At 40.0% G+C, this 26,517-nt stretch overlaps 1 protein-coding gene across 1 annotated transcript in view; it reads left to right on the top strand.

Annotated features, from left to right (window-relative positions):
* The window catches only part of LOC131196004 (vitamin D3 hydroxylase-associated protein-like), a 47,215-nt gene extending 26,721 nt beyond the window's left edge, over positions 1-20,494 (top strand). Inside the window, exons 11-19 of the mRNA XM_058178368.1 lie at positions 19-143; positions 2,364-2,489; positions 4,498-4,595; positions 5,476-5,575; positions 7,912-7,955; positions 11,009-11,048; positions 11,257-11,365; positions 12,182-12,327; positions 18,965-20,494. Coding sequence (XP_058034351.1) covers positions 19-143; positions 2,364-2,489; positions 4,498-4,595; positions 5,476-5,575; positions 7,912-7,955; positions 11,009-11,048; positions 11,257-11,365; positions 12,182-12,327; positions 18,965-19,099 — 923 coding nt within the window. The 3' untranslated portion in view covers positions 19,100-20,494. The remainder of the gene's footprint in view (positions 1-18; positions 144-2,363; positions 2,490-4,497; positions 4,596-5,475; positions 5,576-7,911; positions 7,956-11,008; positions 11,049-11,256; positions 11,366-12,181; positions 12,328-18,964) is intronic.
* Positions 20,495-26,517: the final 6,023 nt, after the last annotated feature.

Below are 26,517 nucleotides of genomic sequence, written 5' to 3'. Positions count from 1 at the left end.
CATATTCATCTTCTCAAGTTTTAGCAGCAATAGGACCAATGGCAAAGGATGTGGATAGTCTTGCTCTATGCATGAAGGCTCTCTTATGTGATTACATGTTCCAGCTGGATCCTACTGTGCCACCTATGCCATTCAATGAAGAGGTAAATTTTAAAAAAAGGTTATATATAGGACCTTTGCTGATGATAATTGATGATTTTGACATATATATATATATATATATATATATGCACCAGCGGCCTACCGTCCCTGTCCTAATATTTCCTCTATTTCAGTGGTGGGTTTCAAATTTTTTTACTACTGGTTCTGTGGGCATGGCTTAATGGGCATGGCATGACTTGGTGGACGTGGCTTAGTGGGCATGGCAGGGAAAGGTTACTGCAAAATCCCCAATTCCTCCCAATCAGCTGGGACCTGGGAACAGAGAATAGATGAGGGCGGGGCCAGTCAGAATTTTTACTACCGGTTCTCTGAACTATTCAAAATTTCTGCTACTGGTTCTCCAGAACTGGTCAGAACCTGCTGAAACCCACCTCTGCTCTATTTGTATCTATTTTATGTATCCAGTCCATGCCTATAGTTATATATATTAACTAGTATGTTCTTGACAAATATATATATATATGTAAGCCAGCACTCCACACCTCCCCACCAGTATTTATACCAGCCGTAAGCATCAGCCTGAAGATGACGAGTGGGACCTCATCAAAACATCGCCAAGATACTCTCAACCTTACACGGGAAATGACCCGAATACGCCGAGACTTGCATGCATATATATATATGTAGGTCTTTGGTTGTTCGGGTTTTCTCGCGTGTAAAATTAGAAGTGTCTTGGCGACGTTTCGACGAAGTCTCATTCGTCATCTTCAGGCTTCAGCTTCGTGCTTCTGGGAGCAATGTGTGATTGCTGAATTTTGATTGTGAAAACCTCAGAATTTTGATTTGAATTTTGATTGTGAAAACCTCAGAAAACATATATATATATATATATATATATATATATATATGTTTTCTGAGGTTTCGCTGGTGTATGTAGGTCTTTGGTTATTGGGTTTTCTCGCGTGTAAAATTAGAAGTGTCTTGGCGGCGTTTGACGAAGTCTCATTCGTCACCTTCAGGCTTCAGCCGTGCTTCTGGGAGCAAGAAGCACGAAGCTGAAGCCTGAAGATGACGAATGAGACTTTGTCGAAACGTCACCAAGACACTTCCAATTTTACGCGGGAGAAAACCCGAATAACCAAAGACCTACATATATATATATATATATATATATATATATATATATATATATATGTATGTATGTATGTATGTATGTATGTATGTATGTATGTATATGTATATATATATAACAGACCCTATCCACACTAAAAATAAACCTTCCCAAAACAAAAACAAAACAAAAAGGAAAATAAAAGGAAAATAAAAAGAACAATTTTGGGATTATATATCTACACACATACATGTGAGTGAAGGATGAGTCTATTTAATTTCTCCTGGGAAAAACATTATTAATATAGCTAATAAATAGTCACCAGTTTGAGAAAATATATCCTCCTTTGTCATGCTTTTCAAAGCTTCTTGAACCAGAGCCATTTCTTCCATTAGGAATGTCACTAATTTGGTCAAAGATGTGCTTGATTTTTAAACATTTCACAGTAACAGAGCTGTCAACTAATAAAAGACATTAAATCAGTTTCTTAATACTGCATCGATTTACGTACATTACAAAAAAGTTAAGTCACAGCAGGATTCATTGTAAAGATTGTGAGATTTTTCAAATTTCTTGAGAAAGTTTCAGTCAAAACTGGGCACTGTCATCAAAACTAGCAATATGCGGCAACTTGCTTACCACCCTGTCAACACCTTCCAGAAAAATCACATATTAAAATTACATTAAAATTACATTATATTTAATTAGATTAAAATTACTTCACTTAAATTTCTTAATTTAAGAAGAATGTAGTGCCACCTGAGAATTATCGTCATGGTCAATTCCTGTTAATTTGCTAAAGCATACTTAAAAGTCTCGTCCATTGTTCTAAGTACCCCACCCCCAAAACCAGAGCTCATGCAACACTGTGAGCCTCGGCATGCCAAGTTCCACTAACAGTGTGACAATCACAACAATTTGTTTATCAAAAATGCCATCACAGAGTTCATGCTAGCTAGCTCTTAAGCCAGAGGTCTTCAAACTTGGCGGCTTGAAGACTTGTGGACTTCGACTCCCAGAATTCTTCAGCCACTGGCTGGAGAATTCTGGGAGTCGAAGTCCACAAGTCTTCAAGCCGCCAAGTTTGAAGACCTCTGGCTTAAGCCATTAATTTTAGTAACCAAGGGTGTGTGTTTTTTTTTCCTTCTAGATTTATTCAAGCTCTACACCTCTACGAATTGGGTATTATGACACAGATGGCTATTTCCTGCTCCCATCCTGCATGAGAAGGGCTGTGGATGAAACCAGGAAGCTTCTTCAAGAAGCTGGCCATACAGTGTGTATCTTTGCTACTACTGTTTACTGTACAACTTATTTGCATGTAAAATAGTTTGATACAGAACAGTCAGAGAGCTTCTATAAGGATGGGTGCCTTTTGGCATGGCTAAGTGAAAGGCATATGTCTTTTGCTCCTTCGTGATGTTTGATAAATAAAGAAAAAAGAAAATATAGAAGGGGAATAAATTGGAAGGCAATGTGACTTGGGATGTTACATGAACCTGGCTCAGCAGTGAAATCCTTTGCCAATCACCACCGGTTCACTGCCCACGCATGTGTGGTGCACGCCAGATGTGCACCCCGCATGTGCATGTGCAGTGCATCCCGGACTGCACACACACACATGTGCAGTCTGCACCAAATGCGCACTTTTGGATTTCCTGATTATTATTTTTTTACTTTTTAAAGCATTTTTAACTACCGGTTCAGGAGAAGTAAAAAAAAAAAGTTCTGAAGATCAGCTGAGCGACGTGCAATTGGAATTTTTTTTTACTTTTAAAAGCATTTTTAACTGCCAGTTCTCCGGAACCGGTAGTTAAAAATGCTTTAAAAAGTAAAAAAAAAAAGTTCTGAAGATCAGCTGAGCGATGCGTGATTGGCGGATTTTTAAAAAACTTTTAAAGCATTTTTTTACTATCAATTCGGAAAAACCGCCCAGAACCGGTAGCATTTCACCTGGCTACCGCATAAACATGACCCAGTGGCCCCCATTTTCTGCTGTATCCTGATGATGCTGTCTTCATTGTATCACCTGAGGCACAGTAATGTCATATTCAACTTAAACTGGTCCCTTAAGCAACCAAGAAACTATACATTTTAGTTGTGGTGGAGAATGGTGTGCTTTCCTGACCATTCATTTGGTTGGGCCACAATTGACATCCCCTCTTAATGGGTTGCTTTTAAACATAGGCTCGGGGCCCTTCTGAATTAGCAGAACTACCATGTTTGAAAGCAGCTAAAACATGAAAAGCCCATATTTAAAAATGAAAAAAAAAGTAGCTGCCAATGGAACCATGTGCTAAAGTGGGATATTGTGTAATGTTCCCTCTACAGCAGGGGTCTCTGAACTTGGTCCCTTTAAGACTTGTGGACTTCAACTCCCAGAGTTCCTCAGCCAGCTTTGCTGGCTGAGGGACTCTGGGAGTTGAAGTCCACAAGTCTTAAAGGGACCAAGTTCAGAGACCCCTGCTCTACAGCCACTCAGCTGATTTTCAGACAGCTGCTGGTGGTTTAGGTGCCCTATATCTCCTGCCCTCCCCGTCGAACCCTGGAGACCTGTAGAATCAGCTCTCAGGATGGGAGATTCAGGGACTAAGAAACCTGATGGGGAAAGCCATCTCTCCTCATCCCAACTGAATGGAGTGAGAAAAGAACAGATACGATCTGCCACCCCTTCCAGTTCTGACTATCTTGGGAATCCTCTCTCTGAGACTGTAGCTCTAGCAAGAATAGTCTTCTCCTACTCTCTTGTCACACCTGAGAGCTATTCTCCAGGCTGACTGTGGTCTCAGTTTCCCCTCCTCCTCTTGACACTTTTCACAGCCTTGCAATCAGTTGCCAGAAGTTTGGGCAAATCCTGGAGCCACTTCTAACACTTGATTACATCCTCTGGTTTATTTTTCAAAAATACTTTGCTTTTCTCTGGTCCAAATCCAAGTCAGTTATGAAGAGTAACTGGTGGATGCTTTCCCGCCAGCTGTTGGCTTATTGACAGAGGGAAACCACCAATCCCTTTCCTTAATTTGCTCTTAATTGGACATCAGCAATTGGTGACATCCTTCCAATGGCAGATTAGGAAGACAGATCAGCCAGCTTGCACTTTCTTGTCAGCTGAAGATCTGGTGAATAGCACTAACAACCACAGGGAGGAGCCCTTTGTGTGTGTATGCATGTATAGAGAAAGCCATATTGAATGGACAAATAACATGCAGGAAAATTGTTAATCTAGACTTGTATTTACTTGGCACCTTCGAGGTTTAATTGAAAACCCCCTTTGTTATTTGCAGCTAGTTCCCTTCAACCCACCTTCTGTGGATTATGTTGTCGATGAAATTTTTCTGAAAAGTGCTTTTGCAGATGGAGGCTCAAGTCTTTCGGCCTTGTTGTAAGTAGTTTGTTGAGAATGCTAAAGAACATTTAAAGAGTGAATAGCAAATAAGGACACTGCTCAATATTACTGTGTTCTCGATCAACCACATTTTAAAATAAGGCCATTGTTTTCCAGAAGATGATGGTAGTATCATCATCATTACCATTTGCTTTATTATGTCAGCGAATTAACCTTTTCTTATTACGGGGAAAGTATATCGCTACTTGCGTGACTATGTAATTTCCACATAGTGTGCCAACTCCATATGTTTTAAGCAAATGTTGGGGAGAAGGGCAAAGATTATAGTGACCAGACGTCCCGCTTTTGGTGGGACAGTCCCGCTTTTTAATAATTTGTCCCGTGTCCCGCGGCAATTCCAAAAAGTCCCGATTTTTTTTGTTTCATTCCCATTCTGAAAATGGGAGGCGGCAACGCAAGAGGAGGAGGTGGAAAAGGGGGAGTGGCGGAGAAGGGGGCGCGAGAGGGAGGAGAGACGCCGCTTGACTTCACCCGAGAGGAAGAGAAGAACCGAGAGGAGAGCCGAGGAGAGCCAAGCCTGCCTGGAAGAGCTGAGAGGAGAGCCGAGCCTGCCTGGAAGAGAGGAGAAGCAGCAGCCACTCCTCCTCCTTCAGGCAGGTGGCAAGACTCAGCGCGCATGCGCAGCCCCCCCCGGCCAATGGTGTCCCGCTTTGCCATCGCTGAAATCTGGTCACTTTAGCAAAGATTGCTGATCTGCTTGTCTGTTCAAGAACAGCCCTTGATAACTTTAGTGTCCAATTTCCTCTGTAAAAGTGGTCAACATCAGTTCTTGCTAGAGTAAATGATTGTGGTAAATACATTTATATACAAAGAGAGAGAATTTCCAATCTTGCTTTCCTTCTCTATTGCCTGTCAGTCAAAAAGATATAGTGGATCCAGCTTTGAAAGACCTGGCGAAAGTGCTTAAAATCCCAACGTTGGTGAAGAAAGTTTTGGCCAAGTTCATCAAGATCTGGGTGAGTCTTAGATATCTTTAGGTGTGTATGGGGTCAAATTTGTGATAGAATTATTGTATTTTGGGGCATAAAAACTGAAATAAAAGTGTCTTTAAACATATTTGCATTGTGAGTAGCAGCATTGGGGTGGGGTGGGGTGGAAGGAAAAGGGATCAGATTGAGGGAATTGAGAAATTACAATGCAAACCTCACACCCCTTCTGTGTTCATTGTGACATCACATGCCCGAAAGGGGCAATATGAAGCAATGCCTCAGTACTCCAGTAACGCCATTAACATGGGAAACATAAATTTTAAACTGAATATATTCTGAAGAGAATGTTCAACTGACCATTTCCCTAAGGCAGGGGTCTACAAACTTGGCTCTTTTAAGACTTGTGGACTTCAGCTCCCAGAATTCCTCAGCCAGCTTTGCTGGCTGAGGGACTCTGGGAGTTGAAGTCCACAAGTCTTAAAAGAGCCAGGTTTGCAGACCCCTGCCTGAAGGCATTCATGAAGTTCCTTTTGGTAATTAAAATGATTTGAATTGATTGCCTATAGATAAATGGCAGGTCTGCCAATTTTTATCATCCTAAATCAGGGAAAGGAAAGCTAGAGATCTTTGTCGTTTGTTTTGTCTGGGTTTATTCTCAGTGACCGTTGTTGGGTTTTTATCCTTTGGTAACGATTTTTTAAAAAGTTATTATTTTAACATGTTATTAGCTGCCCAAAACCAGATTTGTGAGTTGGGCAGTCATAAAAATGAATTTGAATTGATAGATAACTAAAAGAGCAGGTAGAAAGTAGATAGTGTGAGGATAGCCGTCTCTCAAACTAGTAGATCTCTGTAAGGAAGATCTTGAAGTTTCCCAAGCGATTAAGGTGGAGTATGGTTTGCATAATCAAACTGCAATTTTGGAATAGAGTAGAACAGGGTTGTCAAACTCGCGGGCCGGATGTGTCACGCGCTGGCCATGCCCACACCCAGTTTAGCAAAGGGGGGAAAAGTGCCGATACGTCACATGATGCTGGAGTAGGTGTTAGATGTAGTTAATTGAAGAGTTCTGGCAAAAGATCTGTATACTTCAGGACATGCAGCATTTACTCTTTACTTTAGGCATTTCCCTATAACAGGGGTCTTCAACCTTGGCAACTTTAAGACTTGTGGACTTCAATTCCCAGAATTCCTCAGCCAGCAAAGCTGGCTGAGGAATTCTGGGAGTTGAAGTCCACAAGTCTTAAAGTTGTCATGGTTGGAGACCCCTGCCCTATAGGCCATGCGTGTCAAACTCGCCACATCATATTGCCGTCATGTGACGTTTCATGACGATTCCCCCATTTGTAGAGGTGGGGTGTGCGTGGCCTGGGCGGGATGCATCTGACCCATGGACCACCAGTTTGACACCCCTGCTACAGACCCTTCACAAGATCTCTGTATTATCATTTCCATTCCACTTTATCTCAAAACATTTTGAAGCCTCAAAATGATGAGAGCATGCAGACAACCCATTCATCTGAGAAAGAGAGTGCAAAGAATATCAGGCAGGCAGTATTCCTGTCCCAGAATGATGAAAATCTCCACTCCGTACAGAATAACAGAGTTGGAAAGGACTTTGGAGGACTTCTAGTCTTACCCCCTGCTGAAGCAGAAAACCTTTATACCATTTCAGACATATCATTGTCCAATCTCTTCTTAAAAAGCTCCAGTGTTGGAGCACCCACAACTTCTGGAGGCAAGTGGTTCCACTGATTAATTGTTAAAGGAAAAGAAAGCATGTTTTTATTGCCCCCTTACATACTAGTAAGGGGTGGGTGGGTGAATGGGAGACGGTTGGACTGGGATACAAAGATGATGCTCATGTATGTGGAGAGCTGCACCTTGACACAGAAGTAAGACCCCAGAAGGGAGACATAAATTCTCACTAATGGGAAATGGCCTATACATACCCTCAGACCCTGCAGAGCTGCAGTGTTAAGAAGAAAAAATGCCATTATCAATTTATCTGCCCAAATGAAGAAATAGTGAGACTGAAGAGGTCCTGGGCTGTTTCTGAATTGTTGCAAAAACCCTACAGTTATATGGCCTCTTGTTTGCCCAAATCACTACCGGTAGTTTGATTAGTGCTCTGATAGCCAGCAGGTCTGTCTGATTGGAATTTCTGCTCCTCAGGACTTGTAGATAATGGTCTCCTTAAATTAAAGATGAAATTGCAACTGTACAGACATAACATTGTGTATCTTCAGCAGACCTTATAGAACAGAGATAACAGGTTTTTGAAATTCTGTATAATTTTTAAACCAAATGCAATAGTACTAATGAATCTGGGATTTTTCACTCAAGGCTGTTTTTCTTTCAAGTTTCCCCGACTGGCTGGGCAGCTGAATGCATTGTGCGGAGTGAGGTAATGGCAGAATTATATTCCTACAAATGTGCCGAAATGAGATTTTTAGCCGATACACTATAAAAACTTTATATTTGGCCCCTTCAATGTCTTACTGGGATTGATCTTTAGATTAGATTAGATTAGATTAGATTAGATTAGATTAGATTAAATTAGATTAGATTAGATTTCCTGATTGGACACACAAGGAATTTGTCTTTGGTACATATGCTCTCAGTGTACATAAAAAGACAAGATACATTCTCAAGAATCATAAGGTAAAACACTTAATGATAGTCATAGGGTACCAATAAGCAATGAAATCATACTAGGAAATGATCAATATAAATCATAAAGATACAGCATCAAGTTACAGTCATACCAGTATATTTATATATATATATCCATAAGTGGGAGGAGATGGATGATAGAAACAATGAGAAGATTAATAGTAATAGTAATGCAGACTTAGTGAATAGTTTGTACTAGACAAAAAAAGCAGTTCAGCAGTGCGGTTTTTAGGAATAATACAATTAAATTCATTACTTATGCACTATGCCCAAGTATTAATTTGGGGGGGGAAAATCAGGTGCTTTTTGCATTGTGATGTGCCAAAAGAAGCTACTCTGAAAAGCTAAAGAATCAGTTTTCAGCAAATGAACCAGCAAACATGTGGAAAACTCTTAAAAATACCACCGACTATGGCAAACCTCCTTCCCAGGCTGAAGGTAATCAACAACTGGCAGATGACCTGAATAAGTTTTACTGCAGGTTTGAAAGGAAACTACAGCCACCTATCTCCACAACCCCCATCTCAGACACACCAACAACAGCCAAGCCTCTTACAACTGACCCCATTTCATTGGGTTCACAACCCCTAGTGATCACAGAAAAGGAAGTGCAGGACCTATTTCACAGACAAAAGCCAGGAAAAGCTCCAGGCCCAGACAAGATAACTCCTTGCTTAAAAGTCTGTGCTGACCAATTGGCCCCCATCTTCACCCATATTTTCAATAAATCACTAGAGATGTGTTATGTTCCTTCTTGCTTCAAACGCTCTACCATCATCCCAGTGCCGAAGAAGCCCACCATCAAGGAACTGAATGACTACAAACCAGTTGCTTTAACATCTGTAGTCATGAAAACATTTGAAAGGCTAGTGCTTTCCTACCTGAAAACCATCACAGATCCGCTGTTAGACCCCTTGCAATTTGCATACCGAGCAAATAGATCAACAGATGATGCTGTTAATATGGCTCTGCACTACATCCTACAACATCTTGAGTCTCCAAAGACCTATGCAAGGGTCCTTTTTGTAGACTTTAGTTCAGCATTCAATACCATCATTCCAGACATTCTTCTAACTAAGCTAAACCAGCTACAGGTACCGGAACAGACTTGTAAGTGGATCACAAGCTTCCTAACAAACAGGAAGCAGCAGGTGAAGCTAAGCAAGATCATATCAAATACCTGTACAATTAGCACAGGGCCCCCCCAAGGCTGTGTGCTCTCCCCACTTCTCTTCTCTCTGTATACCAATGACTGCATCTCCAATGATCCATCTGTTAAGCTACTGAAGTTCGCAGATGACACAACAGTGATTGGTCTCATTCGAGACAATGACGAATCCACATATAGACGAGAGGTCGAACGACTAGCCTTGTGGTACAACCAAAACAATCTGGAACTGAACACACTCAAAACCGTAGAAATGGTGGTAGACTTTAGGAGAAACCCTTCCATACTTCCACCTCTCACAATACTTGACAACACAGTATCAACAGTAGAAACCTTCAAATTTCTAGGTTCTATCATATCGCAAGATCTCAAATGGACAGCTAATATCAAAAACATCATTAAAAAAGGACAACAAAGAATGTTCTTTCTGCGCCAACTCAGTAAGCTCAAACTGCCCAAGGAGCTGCTGATCCAATTCTACAGAGGAATTATTGAGTCTGTCATTTGCACCTCTATAACTGTCTGGTTTGGTTCTGCAACCCAACAAGAAAAACACAGACTTCAGAGGATAATTAGAACTGCAGAAAAAACAATTGCTACCAACCTGCCTTCCATTGAAGACCTGTATACTGCACGAATCAAGAAGAGGGCCGTGAAAATATTTGCAGATCACTCGCATCCTGGACATAAACTGTTTCAAACCCTACCCTCAAAACGACGCTATAGAACACTGCACACCAGAACAACTAGACACAAGAACAGTTTTTTCCCGAAGGCCATCACTCTGCTAAACAAATAATTCCCTCAACACTGTCAGACTATTTACTGAATCTGCACTACTATTAATCGTTTCATCGTTCCCATAATCAATCTCTTTCCACTTATGACTGTATGACTGTAACTTGGTTGCTGGCAATCCTTATGATTTATATTGATATATTGACCATCAATTGTGTTGTAAATGTTGTACCTTGATGAACGTATCTTTTCTTTTATGCACACTGAGAGCATATGCACCAAGACAAATTCCTTGTGTGTCCAATCACACTTGGCCAATAAAAATTCTATTCTATGACATAATTGATAACATCTGTGATTATCTCATTGGTTGTGTGCCATCAAGTCATTTTCAATTCCTAGCAACCATGTAGATAGACTTTCTCCATAACAATCTGTCCCTAACTTGGTCTTTCAGCAGTTCCAACACTGCACCCATTGTCATTGTAACTGAGTCCATTCATCTAGTTATCCTCTTCTCTTTTTCCTTTCACTTTTCCCAGCATTAAAGCCTTTGCCAGGTTTCTCATAACATGTCTGAAATAGGATAATCTGAGCCTGGTTATTTGTACCTCTAATGAGAATTCTGGATTGATTAGTTTGATGATCCATTGGTTTGTTTTTTTGGCTGTGCACAGTATCCTCAAGAGTCTTCTCCAACATCAGAGCTCAAAAGCATCAATATGCTTCCTATCCTGCTTCTTCAAAATGATGCTCTATATGGCCCTAGACTTGTCTTGTTTCAGGCACACACATGATCATCTTGATTATTCAGCAGAATTGCAATCTGTTATATTTTAAGAAGGTTTGGCTTACATGTTACATATTCTGTTTTTCAGGAATGTGAAGGATCTATGGGAGATCCAAAATGAATTGATGGTAAAAGCACTTGTTGTAATAATAAAATTTAAAAATCAAATCTTATTCTGTCCTTATTCTATCCTTCCAATAAGAGATCACGTTGATTGTATTTTTCCTATCTGGCAACAACCTTTGCTAGCTTTCAACACATTTTTAACTACTCAGCTACATTTTATCAAGCCTAGATTTTGTCAGGACTTTAACAACTATTGCTGTTTGGGCTCAGGTCTATCAGAAAAAGTTTATTGAGCATTGGAGAAAAAACAAACTTGATGTTGTCCTGTGTCCAGTTATGGGTCCTGCCTTCTTTCTTGGATATCCTTCAAAAATACTTGGTAAGCCTTACTGTGGCATAATGTATACCTTTTCATTACATTTAAGAAATATCAAGTTTCAGGAGCATCCACCAAATAATTAATCTTGCACAGGTGGACGAACTAGGGTTGCTCCCAAAGAGATTGGTTTTGCCATTCTCTTAGCAGAATAATATTATTGATCAGAATGATCTAGAAATTTTCCCAATTCTTATATTGGAATATACTAGCTTACATGTAATTCTCACAGAAAGATTAAAATCTGGTTTCAGGAGAACTTTTCTGCCCATGGGATGGACTAGCATAGCTGACCGCAGCATCATTGCCCACTGTAAACTTTCAAAACCAAGAGAAAAATGGAACAGACAAATTTTAGAAAGTTGGTCAATTCTACCTTATATAACTAAATTATGCCAGTAGAAGGGTTTGGGAAGGGGAGAAGGCATCTTTTGTTATTGTTAGTTGCGAAGTTGTGTCTGACCCATGGACAACGTTCCTCCAGGCCTTCCTATCCTCTGCCATCCTCTGGAGTCCATTTAAGCTCATGCCTACTGCTTCAGTGACTCCATCCAGCCACCTCATTTTCTGTCATCCCATTCTTCTTTTGCCCTCAATCGTTCCCAGCATTAGGCTCTTCTCAGTGAGTCTAAGGCAGGGATCTCCAACCTTGGTGACTTTAAGACTTGTGGACTTCAACTCCCAGAATTCCTCAGCCAGCTTTGCTGAGGAATTCTGCGAGTTGAAGTCCATAAGTCTTAAAGTCGCCAAGGTTGGAGACCCCTGGTCTAAGGCATCTAATTTTGCCTAACTCTTCATTCTGCGTGTTTACCTTCCTAGGTGCTATCTCTTATACCATGCTGTACAATGTTTTGAACTTCCCTGCTGGAGTTGTACCAGTCACCAGAGTTACAGAAGCAGATGAAGAAGAGATGGCACAACACTGTGAAATCTATGGTGATTCCTGGGATAGGACCCTGAAAAAGGTTTGTATGAACTCAGGAGAGGTATTACACAAATATTTGTGGATCAATAATATTTGAGATCATGAAGACATTTGATTTCACAAAAGAATTAATATTAGGTTTTGAAAATTATCTGCTACCATTGGATAAATAAATAAGATTAACTAAACTTTCCTAAATTCTAATGAATTAATCTATGACTACCCAAAATTGCTAAAAATAAAGGTTAATTTTGGGGTCTGCCAGCAGCCTGCGGAGCTGGCAACAGAGTCGGACAGTGATGAGGTGAGGCCAGGGCCATTGGGAAGTGAGGTGCAGACTCCAGAGCCTCCAGAGACTGATAGTAGTGAGGCAGAGGAACAGGAGGAGCCTGTTCCTAATGCACGCATGAGAAGAGCTGCCAAAAGGCAAGAGCAGCTCAAGCAAAGAGGACGTCTCAGGAGTACGGTCAAGAAATGATTGGCCCCTCCCATAAGGCTTAAAACAGACCAGCAATGGCGTTTGGGCTTTGCCAGAAAACAACATTGGTAGCTCGTCTTCTTGCATTTATTTTTGTATCTGTGACTTCTGAACGTTTGCCAAGAAAGGACTTTGGCAGTTTGCCTAATTGGACCAAGGTTTTTTTTTAGAATAGAATTTTTTTTTTTTTATTGGCCAAGTGTGATTGGACACACAAGGAATTTGTCTTGGTGCATATGCTCTCAGTGTACATACAAGAAAAGATACGTTCATCAAGGTACAACATTTACAACACAATTGATGATCAATATATCAATATAAATCATAAGGATTGCCAGCAACAAGTTATAGTCATACAGTCATAAGTGGAAAGAGATTGGCGATGGAAACTATGAAACGATTAATAGTAGTGCAGATTCAGTAAATAGTCTGACAGTGTTGAGGGAATTATTTGTTTAGCAGAGTGATGGCCTTCGGGAAAAAACTGTTCTTGTGTCTAGTTGTTCTGGTGTGCAGTGCTCTATAGCGTCGTTTTGAGGGTAGGAGTTGAAACAGTTTATGTCCAGGATGCGAGGGATCTGCAAATATTTTCACGGCCCTCTTCTTGATTCGTGCAGTATACAGGTCCTCAATGGAAGGCAAGTTGGTAGCAATTATTTTTTCTGCAGTTCTAATTATCCTCTGAAGTCTGTGTTTTCTTGTTGGGTTGCAGAACCGAACCAGACAGTTATAGAGGTGCAAATGACAGACTCAATAATTCCTCTGTAGAATTGGATCAGCAGCTCCTTGGGCAGTTTGAGCTTACTGAGTTGGCGCAGAAAGAACATTCTTTGTTGTCCTTTTTAATGATGTTTTGATGTTAGCTGTCCATTTGAGATCTTGCGATATGATAGAACCCAGAAATTTGAAGGTTTCTACTGTTGATACTGTGTTGTCAAGTATTGTGAGAGGTGGAAGTATGGAAGGGTTTCTCCTAAAGTCTACCACCATTTCTACGGTTTTGAGTGTGTTCAGTTCCAGATTGTTTTGGTTGCACCACAAGGCTAGTCGTTCGACCTCTCGTCTATATGCGGATTCGTCATTGTCTCGAATGAGACCAATCACTGTTGTGTCATCTGCAAACTTCAGTAGCTTAACTGATGGATCATTGGAGATGCAGTCATTGGTATACAGAGAGAAGAGAAGTGGGGAGAGCACACAGCCTTGGGGGGGCCCTGTGCTAATTGTACAGGTATTTGATGTGATCTTGCTTAGCTTCACCTGCTGCTTCCTGTTTGTTAGGAAGCTTGTGATCCACTTACAAGTCTGTTCCGGTACCTGTAGCTGGTTTAGCTTAGTTAGAAGAATGTCTGGAATGATGGTATTGAATGCTGAACTAAAGTCTACAAAAAGGACCCTTGCATAGGTCTTTGGAGACTCAAGATGTTGTAGGATGTAGTGCAGAGCCATATTAACAGCATCATCTGTTGATCTATTTGCTCGGTATGCAAATTGCGAGGGGTCTAACAGCGGATCCGTGATGGTTTTCAGGTAGGAAAGCACTAGCCTTTCAAAGGTTTTCATGACTACAGATGTTAAAGCAACTGGTCTGTAGTCATTCAGTTCCTTGATGGTGGGCTTCTTCGGCACTGGGATGATGGTAGAGCGTTTGAAGCAAGAAGGAACATAAAACATCTCTAGTGATTTATTGAAAATATGGGTGAAGATGGGGGCCAATTGGTCAGCACAGACTTTTAAGCAAGAAGGAGTTATCTTGTCTGGGCCTGGAGCTTTTCCTGGCTTTTGTCTGTGAAATAGGTCCTGCACTTCCTTTTCTGTGATCACTAGGGGTTGTGAACCCAATGAAATGGGGTCAGTTGTAGGAGGCTTGGCTGTTGTTGGTGTGTCTGAGATGGGTGTTGTGGAGATAGGTGGCTGTAGTCTCCTTTCAAACCTGCAGTAAAACTCATTCAGGTCATCTGCCAGTTGTTGATTACCTTCAGCCTGGGAAGGAGGTGCCATAGCCGGTGGTATTTTTAAGAGTTTTCCACATGTTTGCTGGTTCATTTGCTGAAAACTGATTCTTTAGCTTTTCAGAGTAACTTCTTTTTGCTGCTCTTATCTCCCTTGTTAGTGCATTTCTGGCCTGATTGTACAGCATTTTATCACCTTTTCTGTAGGCTTCCTCTTTGGAATGTCGTAGCTGCTTAAGTTTAGGTGTAAACCAAGGTTTGTTGTTACTGTGTATTAGCAAGTTCCTTGTAGGTACACATAGGTCTTCACAGAAGCTGACGTATGATGTTACAGTATCTGTGAGTTCATCCAGGTCTGCAGAGGTATCTTTAAAAATATTCCAATCAGTGCAGTCAAAACATGCCTGTAGCTTTAATTCTGATTCCTCCGTCCAGGTTTTCACTGATTTAATTATTGGTTTTATGGCTTTAAGTCTTTGCCTGTAAGCAGGTACAAGGTGAATCATGCAATGATCAGAGTGTCCTACAGCTGCACGTGGTAAAGGCCGATAGGCATCTTTTAGTGTTGTGTAGCAGTGGTCTAGAGTATTCTTGCCTCTGGTGGGACAATTGACATGCTGAAAGTATTTTGGTAGTTCTTTCCTTAAGTTTGCCTTGTTTAGATCTCCCAAAACAATGGCCAGTGAGTCAGGGTGTTTGGCTTCAGCCTCCATGATTTGGTCAGCTAGAGTTCGTAATGCCTTGTTCACACAGGCTTGTGGTGGGACATAAACAGCAATTAGAAGAAATGAGGAAAATTCACGAGGCGAATAGTAAGGTTTGCAGTTGATAATTAGAGTCTCTAAATTGTTGTCACAGAATTTGTAAATTATGTTAAAATCTTGACACCAGGTTGAATTAATATATAGGCATAAGCCTCCTCCTTTCTTTTTACCAGATGTTTCTGGAATCCTGTCTGATCGTTCAATTTGAAATCCTGGAATGTTCAGGCTGCTATTTTCAATTGATTCATTTAACCAGGTTTCAGAGAAGCATAGGACTGTTGAATTGCGAAAATCAGAATAGTATTTGTTTAAGAGGAGTATTTCATCCATCTTATTTGCAAGTGAGCGTATATTTGTTAGGAAAATTGAAGGCAGAGGAGTATTAATGCGACTTCTTAATCTGTTTAAGATCCCAGATCGTTTACCTCTTTTCCTTCGTTTCCGTCGTTTGGTTTTTTTAGTAATCCATGGCTCCGTGGGAATTGCCTCCTCCTGTGTTAGAATCTCCTCCGTGTTTGTAAAGACAGGCGGGGGTGAGATTAAAGAAAGCTGCTCCTTAAAGAAATGTTTCTTAATTTTTAGCAGATGGTCTCGTGAGTAGGAAATCCGTAGTGAGTCACAGAGAACAATTAGAAATAAAGAAACAATTAGAGAGCATTTCACCGAGGCAGCCTTCGTCGGCGCCATCTTAGGATCGATAGGACTGAGGAATTTGTGTTGGGAGGAATTTGCTTTAATTTAGTTGAACTATGCTGGGAATGAAGTAATTCTCAGCTGTTCAAATAAAGTTTGTTTGTTTTTTCACTGATTGAGTTTCCTATTACCTACTTGGGTCTGGGTCACAGCAGTTAAATTAAGGATATGTATGATCTAATTATAATATCATCTTATTTAGCATTTCTTGTGTAAGTAGTCTTCCCAAAAAGGGATGAGTATGGATGAATAATGTACATGAAGACATTATGGCATGAGAAGATATAATACCATATAGTACAACTGTAGAAGATGACCTGCCTGAGCCCAAGGTGGGGGTGGGTCAAATGTACCATCGGTCCCAAGTACCTTCATGCCCTCAGGAGTCCAGCCCATCTTGAGTTCCATTGACTTTTATCTGCCACCAATTTGCTTTGACTCTTAGTAGTTCAGACTCTTGTAGACAACTTAAACTTGCAATAAGCTTTTATATTCATTTGAACTGCCTGGATTTCCTGATTTTCCCAGCGCTTGTCAATCACTAAACATTCATGATGATTGTAGTTATTTTTCTTGCACAAATAGATGAACTATATTGCTTCCAAAGTAGAAGTAGACCTTCTCTTATTGAAGTTTGGCAAAAACTATAACTTGAGCAAATTGTCAGACATTGACTTAATATTACTGAAAATAATATTAGGGCCCGGGTACTTACGGGACCGCCTGCTGTTACCTCATGCCTCCCACCGACCCGTACGCTCACACAGAGAGGGCCTTCTCAGGGTGCCGTCCGCCAAACAATGTCGGCTGGCGGCTCCCAGGGGCAGGGCCTTCTCTGTTGGAGCTCCTACACTCTGGAACGAACTTCCCCCTGGTTTACGTCAAGTGCCTGATCTTCGGACTTTTCGCCGTGAGCTGAAAAAGCACCTATTTATTCAAGCGGGACTGGCCTAAAAGTTTTATTAAATTTTAATTGGGGTAATTTATATTTTAAGGTTTGTTAAATTGCTTTTAAATTCTGGCCACCTTGTAATATGTTTTGTTTTAATCTTGTTTTAATGTGTATATTGTGGATTTTTTATATGGCTGTACACCGCCCTGAGTCCTTCGGGAGAAGGGCGGTATAAAAATCGAATAAAATAAATAAAATAAATAAATAAAATAAATAAATAAAAATACATTGCCAAAAAACAGGGGTGTCAAATTCAAGGCTCGTGGGCTGGACCCAGCCCCCAGGGAGCTCAAATCTGGCCTGCAGGGCTGGTCTGGAAATATCAACGGATCAGCCCGTAGTGCCTCTCCCAGCTAAAACAGTTCGTGGGGGGACCGCATATGGCCTCTGCTGTTAGATCTTATCATCTTATCATCTTATTTATGCTATTGTATTTTTATTATTAGTTGAATAAAGTATAAATAGATTTTCTTCCTGGAAAAGCAATTTTGCTATTAAACAATGGGGTATAAATTTAGAAATGAAAAGTTTAGTGGAGTATGAAGAATAAGTAATAAATGTTTGCCAGTAATATCTGGTAGAAGAGATAGGAAAATGGTTATAGTAAAGAACTGTGGAAAGAAAGAAGAGAAGGGAAAAAATGCATCTTGAGTCTGTGTCAAACACCCACCATGGCCACACCCACCCCAGCCACACCCACCATGACTACCACCACCCTGGCCACACACCCCAGCCTTCCAAGGTCAAACACAACCCTGATACAACCCTCCATGGAATCAAGTTTGACACCCCTGGCATAAAGTATTGATCCTGAGTCGCAAAAATGTCATCAATCTAGATCAGGGCTGTCAAACTCCCGGCCTACAGGCTGGATGAGTCTCGTGCTGGCCACGCCCATGCCCAGTTTAGCGAAGGAGAAAAAAAGTCCCGATACATCATGTGATGCCACCATGACAACATGAATTTGACACCCCTGATGTGGATAAAGAACAATTACCCTGAAAAAATTCAGAGGAAAGCTATGAAGAGAATTTTTTGGGAGCAAATCTATTTTCAGCTGTAGAATACATGGATTGAAAATTCTTGTCTTGTTTGCAAGAGAGGGGGAAAAAATCAAGCAAGTTGAGAATTGGAAGTTAAGAAAGGCTTAATCTAAGAATCCAGGATTATAACCATTATGTTTTAGGGAAGGAATATTTTTCTATATTTCCCCCAAGGCCAGGTTTAAATCTTGGTAAAAAATGATTTAAATCCATTTTAAATAAATCTAATGAATTGGAGAGGGTGAGGGGGGCAGCAACTATTTGGTTAACAGTTTATCTATCCTGGTCATTAAACTAAAGATGGTTGCTTAAGGTTAAGAGTTAGTGTGAGTTTTCACTTTTCTACTCTATAAGAGTCTTTTATCTCTTATATCAGGGGTGTCCAAACTTGTCAATGTTAAGACTTGTGGACTTCAACTCCCAGAATTGAAGACTTGTGGATTCCCAACTCTCAGCTTTGCTGGCTGAGGAATTCTGGGAGTTGAAGTCCACAAATCTTAACATTGACATGACACCCCTGTCTTATATTTTACATCTTTGGGATGATCGGCTTCCAAGGCAGCAGTTGTATGCAGGCATACGAGAGAAAGAATCACATGGTGCAAACAGTTTTATTAATAGTCTCACCAGGAATCTGAGAAATAAAGGTTGCAGTCCTCTGACAACTTACCTGAGACAAGAAACATATTGCAAGGATACTTGCTCAAGATCACTTTGCAACATTCAAAAATGCTTGGTTGGATCTTTGGACCTGAGCTATCTGAATGCTTTTGCTTATTTCACTATCTCTTTCAGGCAGTAGAAGGTGCTGTTGGGCTTCCTGTGGCAGTTCAATGTGTAGCTTTACCATGGCAGGAGGAATTATGCCTTCGGTTCATGAAAGAAGTCGAGATGCTGTCCAACAAAGAGCAACATAAGAAAGCCATCTGAACCTGATAAGCAATTTGGCAGATCAAGGGTGCATCTGGACTTATAAAAATGATAGAATATCAAGGAATCTCTGACGCAAGTTTGATCCCAGAATATTCATTGGTCTGTCAAAGGGGTCACCTTTTGTACGAATTATCCACCATTGCAAATTGCCGTGAAACACTGATCCTCTTTTTTTGTATTTTATGTGCCTAACTGAGGCATTTCTCTTTCTACTCATTCACCTTTACGGGAGAGGGATGGGTGGACATTCATGCTTTCTGTCTTCTACCATATTCCCATCCTTCATCTGCACTGCATAGAAAAAAATAATGAAATTAAAAGACTTTCCTTGCAATATAAAGTATACCAAGATCAAATTGTACATCGGTTAGAAGTTTTGCTTGATTTGTGTAGGCTCCTTAAATAATTGAGAACCCAGACAGCCAATGGTTCTAAGTTAGAGATGGAGACTATATGAGTTCAGAAGGTTTCACTTCAATATCTTTTTTCTTCTGACCAATAGAGGGGATCTTCTCTCAGTTAGTTGTACATGCACAAGGTTCAACACTGCTACAGTATGTGATGTTATTTAGTATCCTATTTGTGGAATCCTTGGTGTTCTCTTAGTTATTTGCTTCCAGACATTTCATTACCTGACTAGGTAACATCATCAGTGATAGGGAATGTGAGATCTGCCTCCTGTTATGCAGTATGGAGTAGTTTTCCTCTTAGTGTCAGTGGAGTATGGTTTTCTCTCTGGTAGTTCTTTGATTAGGGTATTGTTTTCTGCTTGATTGTTTGTGAGGTGTTAATCCTTGCTTATCTGGGGATAAGCTGCTAGAGAGGATGTATTCTGGTCTTTTTGTTTCTTTCTTGGTTGTCTCTTTTGAATGGTATGTAAAATTGGTTTATTTCTATGTGTCTATTGATGGCTTATTTGGCTGAATGGCAGGCTTCCAGGAATTCAGTAGCATTTTGTGGGTTTTAAATTTGGGGTAATATCACTTCTATTGAATGACTGAAAAACTCATGTTCCAATTCCAATACTCTACCAATCACAATCATATTAAGTGCAAGGATTCAATCCAGTTACTGACTTGGAATATTGCTGGCTGGGAGAACAAAGTAACCGATGAGGACTGGTGAAGTTCTTCTTTAATCTTGATTTCATAGCACTCCAGGAGACATAGGGGACTACAAATGAGGAAACATTTCAGTTAGTCCAGAATGCAGCTGCGCGGGTGATAGAAGGAGCTCCGCGTAGCTCCCATATAACACCGCTCCTGCGCAGACTGCACTGGCTACCTGTGGCCTTTCGAGTGCACTTTAAGGTGTTGGTTACTACCTTTAAAGCGCTCCATGGCTTAGGGCCTGGGTACTTACGGGACCGCCTGCTGTTACCACATGCCTCCCACCGACCCGTACGCTCTCACAGAGAGGGACTTCTCAGGGTGCCGTCCGCCAAGCAATGTCGGCTGGCGGCCCCCAGGGGAAGGTCCTTCTCTGGGGCTCCCACCTCTGGAACGAACTTCCCCGGTTTACGCCAAATACCTGACCTTGGACATTCCGTCATGAACTGAAGACACATCTTTTTATTCGCGCGGGGCTGGCTTAAATTGATTTTAACAAATTTTTAAATTCTTAGAAATTAATTTTAAATGGGGTTTTTTAGCTTATTATATATTTTACTTCTCAGGCCAATTTTAAAATAAGTTTTTTAACTGCATTTTAAATTTGTATATTGTACCATCTGTTTTATTCTTGCCTGTACACCGCCCTGAGTCCTTCGGGAGAAGGGCGGTATAGAAATCAAATAAATAAATAAACGATTCATTTTGATCCTGATGTATTCCTGCAAGGCTAAAGAGCGGACATCAGGAGGACTGACTACACTTGCCAAGGCAGAGTTGGGTTTAGCAAGGACTGGAATTAGTTCTTGGAGATAACTCTCCCAATTATTTAGAATAATTTTTCCATATAAATCCTCTGAAATATGTCTACTGAATATATCTGCCACCCCACGTGCTTCCTCACTGTTTTCCTAATATTTGGGTGAATCTAGAAAAGGCAATGTTAAAGATAAAGTCAAATCATCCCAAAACTATGTAATTCTAGCAGGAGACATAAGTGCCAAGGTGTGGGCCCTCCTTACACAATTTTGTACAACTGGGTGTTATTCCTGTGGATTATCTTATAAATGATCTGCTCTGGTTTTCTAGAGACCCCAAATGAAATACAGCATACTGAGAACTGGTGTCCTTGATCTATAAATGTAATTCCATATTTTAGGAGGCAAAGAACATGGTTTTATATATCCTTTTACATATCATTCATGGTTTTAGATTACATATGTTTACATCAAACAAGATTGGGCTGTCTTCAGATATCTAAATACGTGTGAGGGAGATAGCAATCATAAACCATAGTCCACTTCCAAGCCAGATCTGATACTAGTTTATTTGTATCTCATGGTAAAAGACTATTAGCTAATCTCAAAGTCAGGCAGAATAGAAAGCTCAATTGGGCCAAGGAAGACACCAAGGCAACATCAATCTTTCTGAACTCTGAGCAGGCTCAGACTTGGAGAAACTCAATTTCCTTCTGTATCCAAGGTGTGAATAGAATTCTGACTCAATATACTGATTTGTGTGAATTTCACTGAGAAAATTTTTAACAGATAAACTTCCTATTAGAAACCGACAGCAAATAAGTTCAGCTTAACGTTATTCTGACTGTTTACAGCAATACACCAGCCCTAGAGAGCCCTACAGTTAAAAAAAAAACCTATGCTAAAATGTTAAAAATTACGGTACATGTGATTACAAGAAACTGATAGCCTCTGAAGAAGCTTCTTTCATAGGCAAAATATGGCCCAATATGGCATTTTCAGCAAAAGAGACAAATTCAGTTTCCTTCTAGAATATTTCATCAGATTTATTGAAGTAATTCTAATTCGATATTCCCATTCCAGCTTCAGTTTGGTAGGATTTTTATGCACTATTCCTAACCAGAGCCTCCTTTTTTATTTACTGTTCCTAACCAAGGCCTCTCGTGTAAGCAGATTACTGATAAACCTTTGAAAACCTTTCTTTCAGACAGACAGACAGATAGATAGATAGATAGATAGATAGATAGATAGATAGATAGATAGATAGATAGATAGATAGATAGATAGATAGGTTATCCAATCTCTTCTGAAAAACTTCCAGTATTCACAACTTCTGGAGGCAAGTTGTTCCACTGGTTAATTGCTCTGTCAGGAAATTTCTCCTTCTTCTAGGGTGCTTCTCTCCTTGATCAGTTTCCATCTATTGCTTCTTGTCCTGCCCTCAGGTGCTTTGGAGAATAGCTTGACTCCTTCTTCTTTGTGGCAGCCCATGAGATATTGGAACACAGTTATCATGTAACCCCTAGTTCTTCTTTTCATCAAACTATACTTGGTTTAGTTTGTTAGTTTCAGAAATCCAGTGTTAGTTTCAGAAATCAAATTTATTATTCATTCTCTGAAATCTAGTGTGGCTCCTGGAGAAGATTTTCTACCCCTACAACTCTTCAAGACACATATTGATTGGTGGCCCTATTGTTAGCAAGGCTGTTTTCCCCTATAAATAATTTGGGTTGACCATCATGAAGGACTTGCCCGATCTAGAGCTTTCCTGGGGCAAAGATACTCTCTTTATGCACATTATAGTAGTCTTACTGCAGCAAAGCCCATTATCTTTGAATCAGAATGCAGATTTGCCCAAGCGCAAGAGGCATCATATTGTCATATTGATCTAAACTGAAGTACTGTAACTGAAAAGCTTGGATAGCAATGCTGACTTGCCTTTTGCTCTCTTTGAGATTTGTATCAGGTATCTGTTCATCTACGGTATAGAAATCAGTGAAAGCAATATGTGTAGTTTATATTGATTGACATTGTGAGAGTTGAAATCCACCATTAGATGGCACCAAATTAGAGAAAGCTACACTATATTGTTTGTCAAACTCAAAGAATTCCTTTTTTATTAGAAAACCAGGGGCAGCAGTTCAAAAATATATAAGCTCCGCTATTTTGCATCAAAGTGGTTTGAACTGTGGCTTGCTACACTATCCAATGCTTGAAAGCCAGACATTAACTCATGGGATTAGGCTTTGATGCAGCTTTGCATTTAATGTGAGTGTTAAAAGAGTAGGGTGAATTTATTTCCTTTTGCTGCCTTTTAAAGGCTAAAAACTCATATTCTAGCTGTTGTTTTACACAGCTGAATGCCGATAATTCTATTGGCAATTGTGAGTGATTACTGCATTATCTGTATTCAGAAAAACTTATTGTTTTGGATGCTAAAAGAATTAATGATACATAAAACTATGTTATTATTGGCTGCATTCATCAGCAAAAATGTGTTGCGCAGCATCACTGCACTGTGTTTACCCCAATCTCTCCCCTCCAAAGAATACAAGAGACGGGTGGAGACAGTTTATTATAGAACATTTACATACATGTCATTTACTTTTGGAAAAGCTTATTGATGCTGAAGTTGATTATCCCACAAGCCCAAGGGAGGCTCCCTTTGCCTTAAAACCAGAGCAAACAGACTCATTCTCTTTGGGGCGGAACAAAGTATATTTTGTATATACTAATAAAGCACAAGTGAAAAGGAGAATCTAATTTAGGATTTTAGAATGGAAGGTTGATTGAGATGCGGAGGAGGAGGAGGAGGAGGAGGAGGAGGAGGAGGAGGAGGAGGAGGAAGAAGGAGAAGAAGAAGAAGAAGAAGAAGAAGAAGAAGAAGAAGAAGAAGAAGAAGAAGAAGAAGAAGAAGAAGAAGAAGAAGAAGAAGAAGAAGAAGAAGAAGATTCTCTACAATAAAGGTGAGGGGGAAGATTGGCTTTCAAATGCTTTTCATGTATACCAAAACAAAACAAAACATTTCAATAGCTGGATGGATAGCATAGTACTATTAATTTCTTACCCTGCTTAGCTAGTTCAATACCAGTGAAGATCAGCAGCCTAAGAACAATCAATATATCTGCATCCTACATATTTATCTTTTCCTCTTTCTGACACCTCACAAATAATTCAGTGACAACTTCTGAAAGAGCTCTGAGAACCTGTGCAGCTTCGAGAACTGACTTAGGGACAGGACTAAAAAAAAATACTACCAAGTTCCAATAAGACATTTATTGAGGCATTCGTACAACTTCTGTACAAGGTGTCCTGTACTGCAGCAAAGAAGATGAATACATTGCATTCCATAGGTTAGTGTTTCTCAATCTTGCCATCCTGAAGATATGTGGACTTCAACTCCCAGAATTCCCTCACCAGTGGATGGATAGGGAATCCTGGAAATTCTAGTTGGGAATTCTGAGACTTGATGTCCACATATCTTCAAGTTGCCAAGGTTGAGAAACACTGCTATATGAATGCCGTGTGCTTGCTATTTATTCCATTCTCACAGTGTCTATATGCATGCAACCAGGGGTGAAATCTAAAAATTTTCCCTACTGGTTCTGTGGAAGTGGCTTAATTAGACTGGATTAGATTTTAAAGTTATTGGTTTTAAGGGTTTTTTTATTATTTATATTGTTTTTTAAATTCGGCAATAGAATAAGTTTTTTAATTGTTGTTTTTAATTTGTATTTATATGTATTTCAACTGCCTGTGAACCGCCCTGAGTCCTTAGGGAGATAGGGCGGTATATAAATTTGAAAAATAAATAAATAAATAAATAAATAAATAATTAGTGGGCATGGTTTGGTGGTCAGGTGACTGCGTGGGCGTGGCCAATAACAATAAATAATAAAAATAATAAAGTACACAAAACAATAAGAGGTACCAAAAACCAACTTTCACACTTTACACACACACAACACAAAACAATACAACTGACTCTCACACACAAAATGTCACATAAAGCTTTGTGAGATTTTGTGTGTTTGTGTAGTTAGAGTGAAACACTAAGAAACACACCAAATCTCAGAAAGCTGCAAAAATATTTTATTTTATTTATATTTTTTTGATAAAAGCACCTAATTTAAAACTTCCTTAACTTTAAATTGCTGTATATATAAAAAAATCCAATTAACTATTTTTAAAGCCTCCCAGTTACTTACCCAATTGGAGGCAGGCAGATTGAGTTGCTCACCGATGAGATGGATTGCAGGGAGGCAGATTCAGTTGCTAGCTGATGCAATTGATTGCAGCAGCTGAAGCAAGGCAGGAGCGAGCCTGAAAGAAGCAGCAATTAGATAAGTGGGGACCGGGCAATTGCGTGGGCATGGGCAGGAGCTTTTGTAAGAGGTTGTTAAAAATGATTTTAAAAGCCTGTGATGATTAGGAAACTCAGCTGGGATCTCCAGAGGAAAAAAAGCTTTTAAAAGGCTCCTCTGACGATCCCAGCTGAAGTTGCCTGATCGCCAGAACCTGTTAAAAGGATTGTTTTAACAACCTCTTCGCCCAAAGAGGTTGCAGAGAAAAAACTTTAAAGGGTTCTGATGATTCCAGCTGAGCCGCGCGATCATCAAAGGCTTTTTTTTACTTTAAAAGCATTTTTTCAGCGGAAGAAAAAATGCTTTTAAAAGTTAAAAAAAACCCTCTGATTATTGCGCCACTCAGCTGGGACAAGGGGCGGGGCCAGGGATTTTTGCAACCGGTTCTCCAAATCATCTGCCGCCATCGCTACCGGATCAGATGATCCGGTCTGAACCGGGAACATTTCACCCCTGCATGCAACCAAAGGTTAAACAAACAAATGTTTCAGGGATAAACACAAAGCCATTCTATTTCTTTCTCCTTCATATACAGAAAGCTCAGCTAGAGGGCAGCAGCCTAGCAAGCATTGATTGACCACTTCAGTCATTTGATTTCATATAACCAGAAAATACAGTTTGGGATTTTTTTAGAGAGAGGAAGAGGGAGGGAGGGAGAGAAAGAGTGAGAAAGAGGGATGGGGAGAGAAAAAGAGAGAGAGAGAGAAAACGGACTTGGGGGCAAACTTGAGTTTCTGATATGAAATACAAATCATGCTGTTAATGTTCTAGATATTGCTGCCAAACTTCAAATGAGCTGTAAATAAAAAGAAACTATCTAGAACTATGGATCTGGTTTGATCTGGATTTTTTTGGAAAGGAAGAAAAGCCTTCCTGAATGAGTTTGATACATATGGGGGGGAAAATAGATAGCACTTGAATTACATTTTTTTTATATAGATTGACATGGCTTACAGTCTAAATATTCCCTCTTTAAATAAAATAGGTATAGATTGCAAGGTTGACCAGGATTAGAGAAAAAGAGCTCATACTTGCTACTACTCAGAGTTGCATGCGAATTAGACTTGTTTGAAATTATCCATCAAAATAGTGGGTGCTCTAAGAAAAGACGAAAATTAGCAATTTATCCCATGTGGGACTCTTCCTGCATAGTAACTGAAGCATCATTACTGAAAAATGATGCT

This window comes from Ahaetulla prasina, chromosome 3 (genome assembly GCF_028640845.1).
Source record: "Ahaetulla prasina isolate Xishuangbanna chromosome 3, ASM2864084v1, whole genome shotgun sequence".
NCBI classification, from domain to species: domain Eukaryota; kingdom Metazoa; phylum Chordata; class Lepidosauria; order Squamata; family Colubridae; genus Ahaetulla; species Ahaetulla prasina.
The sequence above is the reverse complement of the archived record's forward strand: the minus strand, read 5'-3'. Positions and strand labels throughout refer to the sequence as shown.